This window comes from Paroedura picta, chromosome 11 (assembly GCF_049243985.1).
Source record: "Paroedura picta isolate Pp20150507F chromosome 11, Ppicta_v3.0, whole genome shotgun sequence".
Taxonomy (NCBI): domain Eukaryota; kingdom Metazoa; phylum Chordata; class Lepidosauria; order Squamata; family Gekkonidae; genus Paroedura; species Paroedura picta.
In genome coordinates, this window is record NC_135379.1 from 30,958,265 (window position 1) to 30,978,247 (window position 19,983).

General features: G+C 47.2%; 1 protein-coding gene across 1 annotated transcript; it reads right to left on the reverse strand.

Annotated features, from left to right (window-relative positions):
- Nucleotides 1–357: 357 nt before the first annotated feature.
- On the reverse strand, nucleotides 358–5,112 carry TRIL (TLR4 interactor with leucine rich repeats). Its single transcript, XM_077303157.1, has one exon. It carries the CDS (start codon nucleotides 4,639–4,641, stop codon nucleotides 2,350–2,352), a length of 2,292 nt encoding a protein of 763 aa, XP_077159272.1. The 5' UTR covers nucleotides 4,642–5,112; the 3' UTR covers nucleotides 358–2,349.
- Between the last annotated feature and the right edge of the window lie 14,871 nt (nucleotides 5,113–19,983).

Here is a 19,983-nt window from a genome sequence, read left to right on the forward strand (position 1 = left end):
TGACTCATTTCAAATGAAAGCACATACAAAGTTTCTATTGTGAATCAAATTAAATGTAAGTAGCTATATGCCTTCTAATGTGACCCAAAATCCTTTATAACAATGTATTTATAAAACAATAGATGGATGACTTTCTTGATATTAAAAATAACCCTCCAGACCAAATAAAAGTACATTCCAAAGGGGATGTCTAATTGGGGATGTCTGAAAATGCTTCAGATGTTTGAACTATGTTCTGATGGTTATTTTCAGAAATGATATCTCCATGTTCTCTACCAAACACACTCCTTTCTTTATTGTGAACTTAATGATTCACTTCTCAATATGTATCATGCAAGCTTTAAAAAAAACACTAAGTTGTACAAGTACCAAAAAGTATTTATTCAAGACCATTGTAAAAATAATTCATTCTAAACAAATTGTAACAACATTTGGTTAGTTTTTCCTAGTGGTGTCTGCAATTTAGCCTTACAAAATAAAAAACTGGTTTACATTAAACCTTTGCATATTTATAGAAACACACATAAAAACATCTCACATTCACTGGAATTAAAAAACAAAACTTGCTTGATATAAAATGCACCACTCTCTCCTTTTTTAAAAACTATGAACAAACTAACATTCATTTTCAAGGAAACCCTTTGGGAAACGCCTTATTAAAAGACTAGGCATCAAAATAGTTTAAAATTTGTTTTAAATGTCAGTGTTAATGTTATAAATTCAAGAACAATCCTACTACCGTATTATAGTAGTAAGTTGAGTTCACATTATCTGACAACAGTGAGGCAAACCTGGCTGTTCTTAACAAAGTCAAATCTATGAAAGGCAGTATCTGAAATTTCATTAACTTCATCATCAGATACAATAATTTGGCACTAGGGGGTCAATTCTACAGCCTCATAGGTCCCCTTTAAACACAACTGTGTATCTTTTCAGCACTCCTGAAAAATCCATTGCTGGAGTGGAACTACAAAACATAGTAATACTACCATGTACATGAACAACTGCCTCATGCTGAGTCACTGGTCTCTCTAGTTCACAACTGTCTGTTGAAGAAGAGTTGACTTTATACCCCAGTTTTCACTTCCAGAAGGAGTCTCAAAGCAGCTTACAATCACCTTCCCTTTCTCTCCCCACAACAGACACCTTGTGAGGGGGGGAGGGGGGTGAGAGAGCTCTGAAAGAACTGCTCTGTGAGAACAGCTCTAACAGGACTGTGACCAGCCCAAGATCACCCAGCATGTGGAGGTGCAGAGAATCAAGCCCAGCTTGCTAGATTAGAAGCTGCTGAACTTAACCACTACAGCCATATGGTAGAAAAAGGACTTTCCTAACACTCTGAGATTCAACAAAACAAAATCAGAGTCCAGTGGCACCCTTAAGACCAACAAAAATTTATTCAAGGCATTAATTGGAGCTGCCAGGGACTCAAATCTGGGATCTTCACTGGCAAAATATGTGCTCTTCCTCAGCCCTTCCTTAACCTTTGGCTTGCACAGCAATGCCAGTATACTCTTACTGGTGGCAGAAGCAGGAGGATGACTGGTTAGCACATGTTACTACTTCCACCAGTATGGAAAACAGTTCTGTTGCAATGTTCACAACTTAATTAAAATCTAACCAGATCATAGTCCAGAGAAACAGGAGCCCTACCTGTGACCTGGTATTCATTAACAGGAACAGCACATAAAATGGTGCTAGACCACAGGTAAAGGCACCATAAAAGGCACATGAACCAGTTTAGCTGGGAACATACACAGCACCATTTTTTTCATCTCAGTTTCTATCTTGGTTCATTTCCTGTTCAAAAATAATTATTATTAGCAACAAAGATAAATCCAGGGGCACAGAGTATAACGAAAGAAGTAACATTTCCCAGCGGAAACTGCTGTATACTGTTGCCTGAGAAAAGGAGGGTGCTGAGGCCGGAAGATATCCGGGTGGCCCAACGATGGGACGGCTAAGAAAATGAACCCACACAAGGATTTTTTGCATACTGCTGTTTCCTAGTGAACAAGAATCAGTGCCCATCCAACATCCGGAAAGAATAGTGGTGGAATCCCATGGTAGTTAAGTTCGGTTCCTAAGTAGCAACCATTTATGTAAATAGAAAACTTCCTTAGCTGCTGTCTCCCAGCTTATTCTGTTCTACAGCCATCCCCCTGTTGGTCAGATAAACCACCATTTTTGTCCAATGGTGGTCCCTTAGCCAAGTATAGACTACAGTTCCTAAACCATGATTTACACCCTCCCAAACCATGATTTCAACAGGCAGCAGACTCCAGCATGGCAGATTCTTACAATCTGTGAATATCTTGAGCCCATACCCCACCACCCACCACCCTCCGCTTAGTCGGCAAACCGCTGCAGCAGGTGATCCTCTCCACGGCGGGCGGTGCTGCTACTTCCGCCCACAGCACTGTCCAGGAAGCGCTCACAGGGGAACTCAATGAGGTCAGCCTCACTTAAGGCACACACAGTGCTACGGGGAGGACGGTGGGACTGGAAGCCAGAGAAGTCTGCAGAGACACCGGTGCCCATGGAGCGCAAGGGCCGTCGAGTGGAGTACATCTGCCTAACATGTACCGGCGATGCTGCCTTCCTCCGACGGCACCCGAGCACCTTCTTCCGCACCAGGCGGGAGGCCCAGGCTGCCAAGGCCAGAAGCAGCAGCAGTGCATTCACTGCCAGCAGCACCAGGATGAGAAGCTGCTGGTCTGGGCCTTGGGCCCTGCCTGCCACAGCAGCAGCCGCTCCCACATCCTCTTCCGGCAAGGTGACCAGCCCCGCACAATGGTCCCGTGGTGCCACGGGGCAGACCCGGCCCCCGATGACGCCCTCCACACAGACCAAGTACGGGGTATCAGAGCGCAGCTCCTGGAGTGTGGCCGTCGGTTCGCTCCACTCAGGGAGATAAACAAAACGCTGGAACTTGACAGCAGCCCCAAAGCGGTCAAAAAGGATTCTGAAGCGCACGGGCCCCAGCAACCGGGGGCTACGATGCGGGCGGACCCCCCAGCGCACTGTCACCGCACTGGTGCTCACGGACTCCACTGACAAGTTGTAGAGGAACAGCTTGTTAAAATCACACGGGTCAGTGACCAGCGGAGGGACAGCAGAGACAGAAGAGACCCAGTGGTGTTTCCCTGCCCGCCTGGGCCACGCGCCACCAGGCAGAGGAGGGGGGCGGGTGCTGAGCAGCAAGCTGGAAGCTGAGTGGGTAGGGCTAGTGTCTGTCCCCAAGATGCCTCTTTCTGGCAGGAGGACAAATGTCTTCCGGGAACTGACCAGCTGCATGGTTGAGGCAGGAGGCAAAGTGCTCAGCCTCTCCTGCCCCACGCCTGGGCTGTAGCTGGCATTGACTTGAGGGGGTGGGGAAGGAGAGGCTGCCCCTTCAGAACAAGAGCCGTTGGGAGGAGAGAGGAGCTGGGAATCCTCCAGATAATCGAGATATTTCCCAGCCAGGGCAAGCGGCTTGCGGCACTGCACAAAGACGGTCAGGAGGCGCCCCTGGGAGTGCCAGGAGCCCAGCCAGCCTTTCAAGCCTCGCAGGTGGCAATCACAGCTCCAAGAATTCCCCTCAAGCTCCAGTCGGTAGAGAGCTGGACTGGAGGCAAAAAGATCCCCAGAGACGGTGGTCAGGGCGTTCTCCTGCAAGCTGAGCTCCCGCAGCTTGTGCAGGCGGCCAAAGGCGGCCGAGTGAAGGCTAACGAGAGAGTTGTGGCTCAGGTCTAGCACTTCTAGGCTGCGCAACGGGTGCAGCAAAGGGGCAGGGAGCTGGCTCAGCAAGTTGCCTTCCAGGCGCAACTCCTTGAGGGCCCCCAGTCCTACGAAGGCCTCTGGCGCCAGCCAGGCCAGGCGGTTCCCACTCAGAGACAGCTTGGTCAAATTGGGCAAGTGCTGGAAAACCCCTTTGGCCAGCTGCTGGATGTTGTTGCCTGAGAGAAGGAGGGTGCTGAGCAAGCGCATAGGCCGGAAGGTGTCGGGGTGGCGCAACGAATTCTGCTGGTTGCCCGACAAGTCCAGGAAGCGCAGTTTGCCCAGCCCGGCAAAGGCACTGCGGCTCAGCCAGCGGATGCGGTTGGCCTCCAGGTGCAAGTAGACCAAGTTGGCCATCCCGGCAAAGGTGGTGTCGCCCAGCGAGGCCAAGGCGTTGCCGTCCAGCCGCAGCTTGACCAGGCTGCCCAGGCCGGCGAAGGAAGCCGCGCTGAGGTAACTGATCTCATTGGCGTTGACGTAGAGGATGCGCAGCTTGCCCAGGGGTCGCAGCGTGCCCGGAGCCAAGGCGGCCAGCAGGTTGTTGCCCAGGTAGAGCTCCTCCAGGCGCGCCAGGCGCTCGAAGGCCTTGGGGTGGAGCGCGCGGATGCGGTTGTACTGCAAGTCCAGCCGCTGCAGCGCCACCAGGCGGTGGAAGTCGAAGGCGGAGATGTTGGCGATGAAGTTCCCGCCGAGGCTGTAGGTGAGGATGCCCTGCGGCGCCGGGGTCTTGGGCACGGCCCGCAGCCCGCGGTTGGTGCACAGGAGGTGCTGCTGCTGCTGGCAGTCGCATGGCTCCGGGCACACGGGCTCCGCCGGCGGCGAGAGCAGAGCCAGGGCGCAGCCCACGAGCAGCAGCTGCATCAGGCGGACCATGCGCTCCATCCCGCCGGGGCGAGCGGCGGGCTGCTTCCCCGGCCCCAGCGGCGTCTCTCCGGCATCCCCCTCTGCTGCGCGGCGGGGACGCACCGGGGTCCTCCTCCGGCGGCGGCGGCGAACAGAAGCGCCTGCAGCCACGGGCAGACGGCTCCTGTGCAAGTTGCAAAGCCCGCCCGCGAGGACCGGCTCACGGGTCTCGGCCGGAGCCCCAGCCCGCTGGCGGCTTCATCGCCTGGTTCTGCGGCGGAGGCGGCTCTCGCTCCCCCGGCTGCGGCTGGCTGTGGCCGCGCCGCTCTCTGGACTTGGCGGGGGAGGCGGCCGGGACAGACAAACGGAGCGGAAGCTCGCACTTCCCACCCTTGGCCCCCGGGGACGCGCGGGGGGAGGAGGAGGAGGAGGAGGAGGAGGGAGAGGACAGCCCAGGCGGCCGGAGACGGGGCGAGGGGAGGGGAGGGGAGGGGAAGGGAGGGGGCTTTTGTCTGGGCTGGGCGCGGGGTGGGAGAAGCGGCGCTGGAGCCTGGGCTGGCTGGCCAGGGGGAGGGAGAGAGGAGATGGCCCCACGTGGGCCGCGCCTGAAGAAGCCCTCGACGGTTGCTGGCGCTGGCGCAGAAACCAGGCACAGGGCAGCCTCGCCCGGCCACGTCCTTCCCGTCTGGAGAAGCCGGCCAGAAAGGCACGGTCACGGTGGCCCACGGATGAAAAGGTCCGTGGACGGGAACCTCGGGCGTGGAGCCCCCAGGAGGATTCTGGCGGGAAGGTCCCGCACTTCCAGAGGCCGTTCCTGCCACAGAATGACTGTTAAAAGGATTTTAGTTCTTTCTCCCACCCATTCCAAATTAAGAAGGGAACTAGCTCTCTAGAAGCAGTACATTTTTGCCTCACTCTGCCTTCAAATATATATGGGATTCTCCCCATTTTTATCCCCACAACAATCCCTTATAGAGGATTGGGCTGCATAAGCCTCATGAGAGCTGTAGGATTTGAACACAGAACTCCCGTCTAGTGCTAAATGAATGGACCACTGAGACTCAGGGCTGCATCGTAAAATTAAAGAGGCCCACATCTCCCCAAAGAAACAGAATGTTAAATACAACTTATTAAAATGTCACAGATCTATTCTGGAAGCCCACCACTAACATGTCCACAGCAGTTACTTAGCTCTGTTCTGGGGCTTTCCTAGATCTGTCATATCCCGGTACAGAATGTGTTTAATTTATTCACTTCCTTTATGCCATGACTTCCCCCCCAATGAGGACCCTAAGCAAGCCACATCTGCCTCTCCATATGGAGACAGCTCACACCAGGATAAATAACAGTAAAGTGGGAGGGGCTACAATAAGACAAAGAAATCGGGATCAAAAACTTTCAAATAGTATGGACTTACATGGACTGACCAGGTGGCTTTGAAGGAGGCAGCTGGACCAGAGATGGGACAGGGGGTGCAACTCAGTAGATGGAGGGGAGGAGGCAGTTTTTATTTCCCCTTACGTTTTAGATGGTCCGCAGCACCCAGCCTTTTTCAACCTTTTAACAATGGAGGAATCCCTGAAATATTTTTTAGGGTTCAAGGAACCCCAGGAGTGTTGACATGCCCCTTCAGAGAAGTGGGCACAGAAGTAAGATGTGTGAGCCAGCCAATGTTTCCCTTCCCATTGTGGAGAAAGACACTAGGCCTGTAGAGCAACAGGGAACGTGGGCTTCAGCAACATCTAGTGATGTCAGTGGGTATCCAAGCTTCTGGGAAAGGCCAAATAACCCCTGGGGAGCTCTCACATAACATGCATATCATGACCCATAACAATTTTGCCTGGGACTTAAAAAGCTGAAAATTTGGCATCTGGAAAGCTCCTGTGGGAAAGAAATTCTTCCATCTTGCTGCCACTACTGAAAAGGCCCAGTCTCTGGTTATCACCCCCTAGCCTCTGGCAATACGGGGGGGGGGGGGCACAGAACAGAGTCCCTTAATTGGCAGACAGGGACACATAAAGGAGTAACTTTGAAGTACTCTAGGACTAGACTGTAGAGCTTTGTAACAACCAGCAATTTCAATTATGCCTGGAATCAATCCAGGAGCCATTGAACTTTTGTGAGAATTGGCAGGATAGGATCTCTGTACTTGGACTTGCTCATAGCCTAGCTGCTGCATTGTGAACCAGCAGAAACTTCTGGACAATCTTGTTAGACTTCTCCACCCACTGCACAGTGATCCAACCTGGACATCATCACCGCATGCTTAATTGTAGCCAAATCATGCCTCTCAAGTAAGAGCTGCAGCCAGGGGGGATCAGGTTTTTCAAGGCTCACCTCCCACTCTAGAATTACCTCCTCAAAATGCAGAGTTCTGCCCAATGTGTGTGTTCCTCAGGAATCAAGTGTAGGCTTCTGCTACAGAACACCATAAGCCTTTGATCCTAGGCTTGCTTACTTAGAAGTTAGCAAGGAAATTTACAAGTTCAGAGAATTGGGATTGGGAGTGCAATAATGAAGGCCCCCCTTCAGTTGCTTAAGGCCTCATCCTACCCATTCTCAGTAACCTGCAGAGTCTTGCTAATACTGTGTGCAAATTAGATAAGGCAATTATGGTAATAGGTGATTGTGGAGGGCGAGATGAAGTCATAGGCTAGAAAATGATCTGGAGGAAGTTTTGTTTTTTGCACATCTCAGTAAAGTTGCTGGATTGTCCAGCCAATTCCTGCACCCAAGAGGAGATGGGGAGGAAAATTCTCATCACATCTTGAACCTAGAAAAGACAGCTTTCAGTGCACAAGGAACATTCTCACACAGATTACATTACAGAAGATGATTGATCTTATAAACATCTGGCTTATAGTTCTGATTCAGGTTGGAGATGGGGAGGCCATCGGAAAAACAAACCCTTAGGAGATGGCTGCAGGCAGAAGAAAGCCGTCAGAGCTGTCCTGGAAATGACTGAACACATGTAGACACATGATGCTGAATCAGAATACTTTTACTGGCATATAGAAGAAGAAGAAGAAGAAGAAGAAGAAGAAGAAGAAGAAGAAGAAGAAGAAGTAGAGTTGGTTCTTATATGCTGCTTTTCTCTACCCGAAGGAGGCTCAAAGCGGCTTACAGACGCCTTCCCTTTCCTCTCCCCACAGACAACCTGTGAGGTGGGTGAGGCTCAGAGAGCCCTGATATCACTGCTCGTCAGAACAGCTTTATTAGTGCTGTGGTGAGCCCAAGGTCACCCAGCTGGCTGCATGTGGGGGAGTGCAGAATCAAACCCGGCATGCCAGATTAGAAGTCCGCACTCCTAACCACTATGCCAAATTGACACATGATGCTGCATTCTACGGCGTCAAGCCACTGGCTGTCAAGGTTAGTGCCGCCTGCTCTGGCAGCAGCCCTGTTGGTATAAATTGTGTAATAGCAGGGTTAATACATAAATGATGAGGCCAGACAAAGCAGGATCATAGTATTAAAAAGTATTTTACTAGGCTACCAGGGTAGCGAAACTTGGAAGTAAAACAAAGAAATGCATAGCTTCCTATAGCTCATCTACTGAGCTATAGACCTTAGATGTGACATCTTTAGATTTTGAGATGGATCTCTTTCACTGTTCAAAGCAGCCTCAGAGAAGATAGCAATAAACATATCACATGATCTACTATGCCTGTTTCCACGGCAACGTGTCAACAAATCTATTAACCCTTTTTCTGACAGTCAGTGGCAGACTCTCACTCACAGAGTTTTTGGTCTTGTTTATCACCTGACCCTTTTAACTGAAGAGATCATGGCTGTAGCCTTCGTGCAAAGCAGAGTCAAAGCCTGCCCCCTTCACCCCCACCTAGTTCTGATAGGGAAGGAGGAATGGAACAGCTATGGTAATCCAGAATGAAACATTTGGGTTCTGTCTGAACTGTTAAGGCAAGGGTTCTCAACCTTTCTAATGCCACAATCGTTTAAGACAGTTCTTCATGTTGTGGTGATCCCCAACCGTAAAATTATGCAAGGGTTCTTTCACAGAAATTAAACTGAAACTGACCAATGGCATGAAGATCCATTGTTCGTGATTGTATATAATTTTTTTTCTGGGGTTTCTCAGTTTAGTTTACCTCTTGTCCCACCATGCCAATCTAGCTCTTTTCTGCTGCTCCAGACAGATGAACGCTCTATCTCGATCTACCCGTGACCCTTTAATACAGTTCTTCATGTTGTGGTGACTCCCAGCCATAACATTACACAAGTGTTCTTTCACAGAAATTGAACAGAAACTGACCAATGGCATGAAGATCCATTTTTCCTGATTGTATATACATTAGTTTTTTTCTGGGGTTTCTCAGCTCAGTTCTGACTCTTGTCCCACCATGATAATCTCGCTCTTTTGCGCTGCTCCAGACAGACAAACGCTATATCTCGATCTACCCCCGGCCAAGCTACTTGCTCTGCCGTGACCCCTGTGAAAGGGTCATTTGACCCCCCAAAGGGGTCCCGACCCCCAGGTTGAGAACCACCGTGTTAAGGGATGCCCAAGCCGAAGATATTACAAATCCAATGAAGGAGGAATAAAGCCAAATGCACATGAAAGAACATATGTATTTGGACTTGGACTTGGACTTGATTCCGGCAATCAACCATCACTTTCCTGTCCTTATAGAATGTTCTGAGCATGGCATTCCCATGTGTGTTCTGGTTCCCCGAAGATTAGTTGCAGCTCTCCCAATAAGTCTCTCTCTCTCTCTCTCTCTCTCTCTCTCTCTCTCTCTCTCTCTCTCATAGACACAAAGAAAGAGTGTTCCATAATAAGAACACCATATTTCAGATTCATGCTATTTCTATAAGTTTCTCAGCTATCTTTGCAGCAGTCCTCCTGTGCTGGGCCTGTAGGCAGGCACTGCTACCAGGTGAGTCTGTGGCTGAAGCAAAAGCTGAACATGTTGAGATTTGCCAGGTCACATTCTTAGCTTCTCTTATGCACCAGCTCTTCAGTTCTTTCTCCCACATACCTCTGTGTCCCTATCCCACCCCCCTTTCCAACTCCAAACTCCTGTTGGACTGTGCTGGTCAATTCTGATTCCATTCAATAAAAATTGCTAGGCCACACCACACCACACTGATGCATTTACTTAGAAGTAAACAGCTATTACTATTGCAGATGTCCATTGACCTATATTGTTATAAGGCTAGCATATAGTCTGAGGGCTTTTCTTAACATCCCGGGGTGCATAGAGGTTCTTAAAAAAATAATCTGTCTGATAAGCAAGAAAGGATGGTTTATCCCCCATTAAAAGATGAATGTTTAATACTTTGTGCAAAAGGCTGTTATAATCCTTGCTGTTAAGTATAATGACACTCAGCACTGAAGCCTGTTAGAAAGATAAAAAGTTTCCTAATTTGAGCTATTTGTTGCCTTGAAAACAGAAAATGGTCCCCTCCCCTCGAAGTTTATAGCTTACTTGTGGAAGTAATCTATATGCCATCTGTAATACATGTTGGTTGAATAACATTGCAGATAAGGTATTTTGTGATGGAATCATTTGATTCCATTTAAGAAAGGAATGCCGCTGGAGACCTTTCGTTCTTCTTCAGGCAGAAAGCATGCATCCCAGGCCCATAGTAAATGTTGTGCTGAGTCTGCTCAGACAGGGAGAAACTACCAGATGTTTAATAACTATCCAGATCTTTTCCCAAGAGGATGGTCGACTACAGAACATGTCCTGACAGTTGCAAAGATCTTTTAGCAGTAAATATCTGAGTCAGGAATGTACATAAGGCACACATCTGTGGTTTCTGTTTTTAATATGTAAAGCCCTGGTCTACTTCTTCTTGTACCAAAATCCTTAGATAAGGCTGAATATGGCCAGTGACATCTGAAGATGGGACCATCAAAAGACAGGTCTATGAAAAGTGCAGTTTGACCCTTTCATCAGAACATCAGGTCAGCAATAGAATATAGGGGCAGATTTGCAGGTGAGGATCTCCATTCGCTGTGCATCTAGAGGGCCTGCATCTGTACATGTTGGATTTGGGCAAGTGAATCTACATTACAGATCCCAGTTGTCGATTTATTTTTTTACTTCATGTATTTTTTCCCCACAAAGCGCCTTTGCAAGTCATATGAGGAAAAGTTGAGGGAGCTTGGTCTGTTTAGGCTGGAGAGAAGACAACTAAGAGGTGATATGATAACTATCTTCATATACTTGAAGGGCTGTCATATAGAAGATGGAACAGAGTTGTTTTCTGTTGCCCCAGAGGGTCAGAGCAGAACCAAAAGAATTTTCAGCTAAACATCTGGAAGAGCTTCCTGTCAGTTATAGCAATTCCTCAATGGACCAGGCTTCCTTGGGAGGTGGTGGGTTCTCCTTTGGAAGTTTTTAAGCAGAGCCTAGATAGTCATCTGACAGAAATGCTGATTTTATGAACTTAGGCAGGTTTTGAGTGGGTGGGCAGGAAAGTGTGTCTCTTATGGCCCTTCCTTGCATACCCAGGGAACTGCTGATCACCACTTTGGGGTCAGAAGGCTGGTTTCTGGAGATTTTTGGTGGTGGTGGGGAGGATCACTTGGGCATAAATTGGGTCACTGTGTGTGGGCAGGTAGTTGTGAGTTCCTGAATTCTGCAGGGGGTTGGACTAGATAACCCTGGAGGTACCTTCCAACTCTATGATTCTATGAACATTTTTCTCTTCCATTTGCTCCACACAACCCTGTGAGGTAGGTTAGGCACAGTCTGTGTGACTGGCTCAAGGTTACCCAGCGAGCTTCTATTGCACAGTGAGGATCTGATCCTAGTCCAACACCCTAACCCCCATACCAATGGTGGCCAAACTGTGGCTCTCCAGATGTCCTTGGACTACAGTTCCCATGAGCCCCTGCTAGCATGTACTGTTTTGGTTTTTCACTGTTCAGTTTTCAAAATAATCTGGGTCTTTCCTCTAATGGATATTTTAATCTTTTTAAACATTTTCTTTTAAAGACTTGTGTGTTACATTGTTTTTATTGATGTTACCTTCGGTCCAGTTAAAGGTAAAGGTATCCCCTGTGCAAGCACCGAGTCATGTCTGACCCTTGGGGTGACACCCTCTAGCATTTTCATGGCAGACTCAATACGGGGTGGTTTGCCAGTGCCTTCCCCAGTCATTACCGTTTACCCCCCAGCAAGCTGGGTCCTCATTTTACCGACCTCGGAAGGATGGAAGGCTGAGTCAACCTTGAGCCAGCTGCTGGGACTGAACTCCCAGCCTCATGGGCAGAGCTTCAGATTGCATGTCTGCTGCCTTACCACTCTGCGCCACAAGAGGCTATTGAGATTAGTTTGCAGACTACTATCTGGGAGATCCAGATTCAAATCCCCATAGAAATTAGCTTGGTGCCCCTGGGTCAGTCACACACTTCCAAATCCCAACCAAACTCCCTCAGAGGGCTGTTGAGAGTTTAAAATGAAAGCAAGGAGAACCATGTGCCTCTTGGGACTCCATTAGAGAGCAAGGCAGGGTATAAAGGAAGCAAATAGAAATTGAAAGCATTAAGTGAAGAAATATTTTTGTCTCTTGCATTCTTTTGTGCAACAGTTTCTTTCTTCTGCACTCCGCTATTTGTTAGATCCTGGATTGGACTGGGACAAGTACACATAGGATACACTAAACCAGTTCCATCTTCTTTATTGTGTAAGGGCACTTGCTAGGGTTCTCAGGTCCCCTGTCCCACCAAGGTCCCACATACACCCAGCCCCCGGCTGGGGATAAGGAGATATGGATCTCAGATCCAGGTTGAGAAACTACTGGAGATTCGGGGATGGAACCTGAAGAGGACTGGGATCTCAGACCATAAAGTTCACCCACCAAAGCATCTATTTTCTCCCGAGGGATTGATCTTAGTAGCCTGGAGACTAGCTCTAATTCCAGGGGATCCCCAGATTCCACAGAGAGTCCGGCATGCCTCGCATTTGCTTTACCCGGGAGCCAAACGCTGAACTGGAGAGAAATGTAGACTTTCAGTACAGTGTAACAGCTATATCCATAAATGGCTGAGTGTAAGTCACTTGCATGAGGCCAAACAAAGGGCACACAATACTTAAACACTTGTAGGCAAGGCAGATTAACTTCAATTTATTGCTGGAATGCTGAGGCATGATTCTCTGTTCAGGTCCTAAACTTTAAAATGCCATTAAATGCTTTTTGTCCATAGCCATGCAAGCAGCCTGAAGTCCATATAAGGCTGCTTGGATGCATGACAACTGAAATTAAGCTTCTTTTTTCTTCATTATAAAGAATGTCAATTTTAGTACTTCCATGACTTGGAGGCTACAATGCTTGTTTGGTGCTGGTGAGTTTCGTAAAAGTTAATGTCACTCTTATGAATCTGCATTTAGGACTGGGCTGTTCAAGTTCTGGATCTTGTTTACTACTGAATGCTACTTTCTTTCAAGGGAAATAATAGTAATTAAAGAATCTGCCCTCAAAGACCTTGAAGCACATCCAGAAATGTGGAAATTCCAGTGAATCCAAATCTTCTGTCTCCAAATGCTGCTTAAATCTTTCACACAAACTGACTTGGTTTAACCCCTAATTAAGTCTTTCTTAACCGGGGATTCATGGGTGGGAGTTAATTTTTTGTATATTTTTAAATTTTGTTACTGGGTAATGTGCCCATATATGGTCATGTTTACTCCCCCTCCTCCATGGCCAGTGATCGGCCTGGAGTGGGTGGGAAGAGGAGGGATCCTGGGTGGGCATGCAGCTATGCTTCCCAACCATATTCTGCAACATCGCACGTCCTCTAGGGTTTCTTGAAGTCTGAAGGATGTTTCAGGTGTTTCTCAATGGTAAGCAAGTTGAGAAAGGCTGCCTTAATTCCTCATGGTGTTAGCCAAACTTTAAGTTCATATAGCTGTGTTTGCCCACAAGATGTGTTACTGCTTCCCTCCTCCCTCTAATGAGACCTTTGTTTTCATTGTAATACCTTGGCATGAAAACCAACATGGCAGAGTGGTTAAGATCAGTGGACTCTAATCTGAAGAACCAGGTTTGGCCTCCACATCCAGCCAGCTGGGTAAACTTGAGTTATTCACTGTTCTCTTAGAACTGCCTGCCTGCCTGCCTGTCTGTCTATCACATTTGTATACCACCCTCCCCTGAGGCTCAGGGCAATTCACATGAAACGTCAAGGAACTATACACAAAACTCAGTTTTTTTACATCTAATAGAAACAAGAGCAATGGTGATGACAATGACAATAACAGAGAATAACAGTTCAACAGAACAACCATCAAACAGGTCCATGGTTCAAGTCAGGTGCATGGATTCCTGGGAGGGAAGTTCAGGGGCCTAGTGGGTGTTGTTGGTCCTGGTTGATCTTAACCAAATACCCAGCCGAGGAGTTTCCTTTTGCAGGCCCTGCAGAACTATTTTAGTTCCACAGAGTGGTTCTCTTAGAGCTCCCTCAGCCCCACCTTCCTCACAGGATGTCTGTTGTGGGAAAAGGTGCTTTGAGACTCCTTCAGGTAGTGAAAAGTGTGGTATAAAACTCCCAGCTCTTCTTTAGATGTATTAAATTGTGTTATATACCATGTACACTGAGGGCCCTGTGTGAGTAACAGGACACATATCCACACTGGTAGCACCCCCCCCCTTCATTTAATTGATGCCAAATTGGAGGAAGAAGTTCATCCGCCCCCCCCCCCAGTACTTTACAGATCTTACGAGGATTCTGCCATCCCCTTTTGCTGCCTAATACTAGACCAGACAGCAGACTTGGGTCTAGTAGGATTCGCATAATCGAAAACAGTGTCTCTTGTACATGCATACACACCCAGTTAGTTGGCAGGTTCTCTCTCTCTTGTGCCTTGTCCTGGTTTACCTCACCATGACTCTGTGGGAAATAACCATTTGGACATGTCATTTCATCACTAGATCAGAAATGTAGACTTGGTTCTCTGTTTCATTCACTGTTTGTGAGAGAGCCTCAGAAAGCAACAGAGCCATGTATTCCTTTGGATTAAGATGATGATAAATTTCCAATTATGTACTTATCCCAAAAGCCTTAGAGCCCTGAGTCAACACTATTTCTACAACTAAATGTCACACACTATGAGGATTTTCCTCAATATGTGCCTATTGTATGTGGTCTGGCCATCTTTGGCATCCCTTGGGTGTTTTGCGAGTAATGAATGCTAAAGCATTGGCTAATGAACATCAACACGCAAAGTTTCATTCTAAGAACATTAATGGCATATCTAGTTAGCCATAATTGTCAGAAATAGTTTGAGAGCTATAGCATGGGCAACCTGCATATCAGAAGCATGTAACTGGCAGCAATAACTGGTGTTGGCATAGATATTTTCCATGTGATTCACACAGTGAATGGCCTAAATATGTTATGGTTACCACCATGTAGAAGTGATATCAGCGGCTTCAGTCTTGCAGGCAAAATGGAGGGATCCATCTTCTCTATCAAATAACAGCATGCTTCTCTATAACCGTTTATGCACTGGAGGTTTCATGCCAGGCTGCAGGCTGGAGTTTTAGTTGTGGCAGGTTGCCTCACCTCTTCCTGTACCCACACGGGGGAGCATTTGGCCTAGTGCACCTCATCTGCCCCCGAATTGTGCTTCGGCACAGGAGCTGGGGCAGTGAAGTTCCCAGTGCATAAACGGTCTATCAAATACCAGCAAAATATCAGCATGCTTCCTCAGTCTGCTGAAGATCTACAAAGATGATTTCAAATATTTCATCTGGTCAATAGACCCAGCTCTGGCCCTTTCACAAATATATTCAGAACCACTGACTCATGAACTGTATGGAATACTTCTGCCCCTTGACTCTTAATTTCACTTTGACTTGAATGCTTCTGTTGTTCCAGGTCAGGGGCTTGAGGACAAGTTTGACAATAGTTTGTAGTTAAGTCTATGTTGCATTATGTCCATAAAGATTATATGGGAAAGGGGTGGGCTGGAGAGAAATTGCCCTCTCTACATTGCTGATGCATACCACAACAAAATATGCATTCTTCGATGGATTTAAATAGAAACCATTTCATTATTATGTCAGTAATAAATGGGGAACAAAGCAAACAAAATATCCTTGGAATCTGCTAGTATCACATGGGAAAGTGGATACTAATATAACATTTTTCCAGCTCCTCAGTATGCAACCAAGTGGGTAAACTGTTACATACAGAAGCACAGCTTGTTGGTTTTATAATGTTTTACTTCAACTGGATATTTTTTAAAATGTATTTCTGTCCCCACAAGCTTCACCTCAACAAATAGCTTCATTTCAACCATAGTTTATCCCTTATTCTCAATCAGCCTTTCTCAACCTTTTTGCCATTCACAATCCCCTGAAACATTCTTCAGGCATCAAGAAACCCAGGAAGTGATGTCAGAGGCCACACATTCCTGCCATGCCTCTGGAAGCTACATGTTACCAAAAGTGACATCACTTAGACACTCCCACCAGATGTGACATCACCAGATCACTCTCACAGCACAGAAATATTTTCAGATGATTTGTGAACAGGACCACATCTGCACTCTGGACTGGCTACCAGTTTCCTCTTCACCAAAGGGAGCCTGCAGTGGGGAGTCTGCTTGTGTCACTTCATGCCCCCCCACACACAGTTAAGTTAAAAAGAGAGTACTTCTCTGGACTCCAGTCACTACCATGTGCAATGAGCCTTGGCCAGCAAAGTTTTGTGTAGTCAAAGCCCCTCCCCTCCAGGCCCAGTACTGGCTAGGGAGGGGTCAACATGACCATATGTAGTCATATCACCTGATAATTTAAAATATATATAAAATATATAGAAAGTTGATTAAGTCCCACCCAGTCACTGAAACGCTTCCAGGGCTGTCATGAAACCCTAGTTGAGAAATGTACATGCTTGAGTTGCCTTACAAGACCACACTTCTGTGTCAGTCCTGGGCCACCCTTTGAACATTCATCTACCTTAATTAGGCCTGTCAAAGTATTTAACTTGACTGTTACTGAACTGGCTTGTAGGAATATTAACAGAAGAAGCAGTGTGGTGGCTAAAGTGTCAAATTAGGACCAGCCTTCCCATCCATTACCCCCAAAGAGAACAAAAGAATGACTTTATAAACGGGGGGGGGGGGAGAATTGCAAGAAAGCAAATCGACTGCAACTCCCCCACCACTTCAGGTGTGGGAGGTGGAGCTACACCGTGGAGGCCTGGGAGAGTCGCAGGGAGCATTAATTTTTTTTAATATTATAACACAATATACTTGTTTAAAAAAAACAAATTCAGACTTGGAGATGGGTGATCAAATACAAAAGGTGCTGGAAGGTGATAGGGAGTTTGTGCCATATAACAATGATTGGCAAACCAAAAAAGGAAAAATTACCGGTGATAATTTTTGACTTCCTGTCCATCAGCTACCTCATGCGGATGCAAAGATCTGGGGTGGACGGGGGGGGGGGGGGGGAAGCGGGCCAAAGGCTCTCCACGTGGTGTTGGGGGAAATCAGGTCAGCTATCTTGAGGCAAAAACTGGGGGACAGAGAGGCCTAATGTCTGGGTGAGTCCTCCGTGCAGAAGAGGTCACTCTCTCTCCTAGCCTAACCTGCCTCACAAGGTGGCAGTGAGAATAAAATGGAGGAGGGAGAATATTTTGGGTTATCCTGAGCTCCTTGGAAGGAGGTTGGGAACAAAATATATACAAATAAATGAAGAAAGGAAGTGACATTTGATCTAATAATAGCAGGAAATCCAAGACAGTCCATGCTTTTGCAGTGAATCCCATCATCCTCTAAGTAGCCTTCCTCCTTTTCAATGGAAGAGTCACTTAAGTTGAAAGAAAACTCCTTAGACTGGAGGAGGACCTCAAACTTGAGCCAAAATGAACTTTGCTCAGTGGAATGGCAGGATCCACAGTATTATCTTTGTGAAGCCTTGCCAAAAAACTTTTAAAAAATGCTGTAAAAACTGAAAGCACATTTTCCAAAATTTTATTTTAGCCTCAACAATTGCTTATGAGTACTAGTTTTAGAAATGCACCCTGCATTCAGAGCTAATCTTTGGAATTTAATAACATAATCAACCACAGCAACATTTTCCCCACAGCATTTGTCTTTTTCAAAATCTTCCATGTTGGGAACTTCGAGTGCCCCTCTGCTAGCCAGCCCAGAGTCATCAATCTGAAAATGGGAACAAAGTCTGCCTGGTTCAGTAGCTAGTGATGGTGTGTGGTGACTAGAGCAATAAATTGGCATATGGGCCTCTCGGTTTAAAATCCCTGTGCAGCCTCAAAAATCCTGGGATTCCATGGAGGGAAAACATCACATTCTTTCAGTGACTTCATGGAGTTGCTGCAAGGATGAGATGAGGTTGTTGGAGTTGCGGCAAGGATGAGATGAGCTCCTCAGGGCCTGGGTGGGATTCACAGGAGACAAAGAAATACATATTTTAAACAAGAGACTTTAAGAAGAGTCATGCACTTATGATCACATTGGGGTCAGGTCCTTGTGTGACCCATATGCTGTGTTCCTTAACAGAAAAATATTATTTCCAAAGAGAATATTTCTCCAGCCTCGTTTCTTCCAGGTATGAAGTGGGGCTTTGCATGAAGATCTGAAGGTCTTGGTCCTACAGAGATGCTTATCACACTCCGAAGGAATAACCCAGGGAGATACCTTGACCATTTCTGCTGATTCCACTTTCCTGCTGCAGACTGCCCCACCCTGCCAATCCTCTGGGGCCTCCATACCCCAAAAACAGCATTTTGTGAAGATCAGTGGGCTGCAGGGGGAGGGGAGAGGCAGAAGTGCGGGGGGGGGGAGGCTGGAAGGGAGAGACTGTGGTGGGTTCAACGCTTAGACCACCCAGAGCTCTTCCACTGGGGCAATGAGGGTTGGTGCACATACTGACCCTGCTGAGGAAGAGGAAGGTGTGTACATGACACTACCCCCTTGCTTTCTGAGGCTTGCCCCCCCCACCTTGACAGTAGCAGGCATCACCTCCTCTCTCTCTCTCTCTCTCTCTCTCTCTCTCTCTCTCTCTCTCTCTGTTGGGTTTGGCATCCCTTTACTCCTAGTGATACTGCAAGATTCCCCCCCCCCCACTTTGTCAGGCATGCCCTCCTCTCCAGCGGAACACAAGTGAGCTCTGTGTGGACTTTCTTGTTATTACAGTGGGTCTCCAGTTCTCACCTGGAGGCTGGCAACCAAGCATTGTTTGGGTAGCCAGCCACTGCTCTCCCGTGCAGCTCTGGCATGCAGCCCTTTTCTCCAGGGGAGGTGATGGGAACTGCTCTCTCTGTGAAGATGGGCTGCAACTCCTGTTTATCCCCATTATCTCCTGCCTGGAGGGTGGCAACTGCATGCTAAACCTGAGAGTGAGAGAAAGTCCCATCCCTGCTTTGGCAATTTTCAGGTTTCTACCATGGTTTGGGGGGGGGGTGTTTTAGAGGCTCCAAACCTTCTGGAGAGTCTCTTCTCTGACTCTCCCCCCACCCAAGTTTCAAGAAGATATAACCAGGGGGGTCCAGTTCTAGGGGCTCTCCATCCTACCTTCATTAGATCCAGTGATGAGAAAAAATGTACTCTCCATTCTGATAATAAAGAATTCAAGATCAGAATGCAGACACTATTTTTTCTCATCATTGGATATAATGGAGGTAGGAAGGGGGCATCCTCTTTGGGAGCCCCTACAATTGGACTCCCGAGTCCAATATTTTTGAAACTTGGTAGGGAGTAAGAGAAAAGGCTCCCAAAGCTACCCCCCCCGGCCACGGGAAAGGCAGAAAATTACCATTAAAGTCAATATTGACATTGACTTCAATGGACAAAGCAATTCGGAGACGTCTGAAGCAGTTCGGAAGAGGCTGGATCTGAATCATATGATCTGAATCATATTATTCGGATAGCCCTTTAACAGTCTGAATTGGGTTCTTCTGAACCTGAAATGGTCCGAATTTGGGGAGGGGGGGGTTGCACATGCCTAAGTGGAACCTTATGCAGTGGGGTAATCCTCTTTTTCTATGTTTTGGTGACTTTTACCAATGCATCCAGGACAGTTTTCAATGTCTGGGTAAGCACAGAAGTTGTTGGAAGCCACAGCCAGATCCACAACAGATTTTGGTAGCAGAGGGTAGGATCTGGTGTGGGCATCTATTCCTCTCCTAAACACGATGGAAACAAGTATTGGTTTCATATTTTGTTTTCCCACCACAATAGGGTCCAACAAACCAGAAACAGAACACTTTCCCCATCTTTTATGCCGTTTGTATAGTTGTTCCTGAACATCAGTTCACCACTGTACATACTGGGAAATATAGTATGGTATATTGCCATTCAAGTAGTAAATCCTTAGGAATTGTGGACCCATCTCTCTTCAAAAGAGCAAGGCAGTATTGCTTTGAACTGCTGTGTTAGA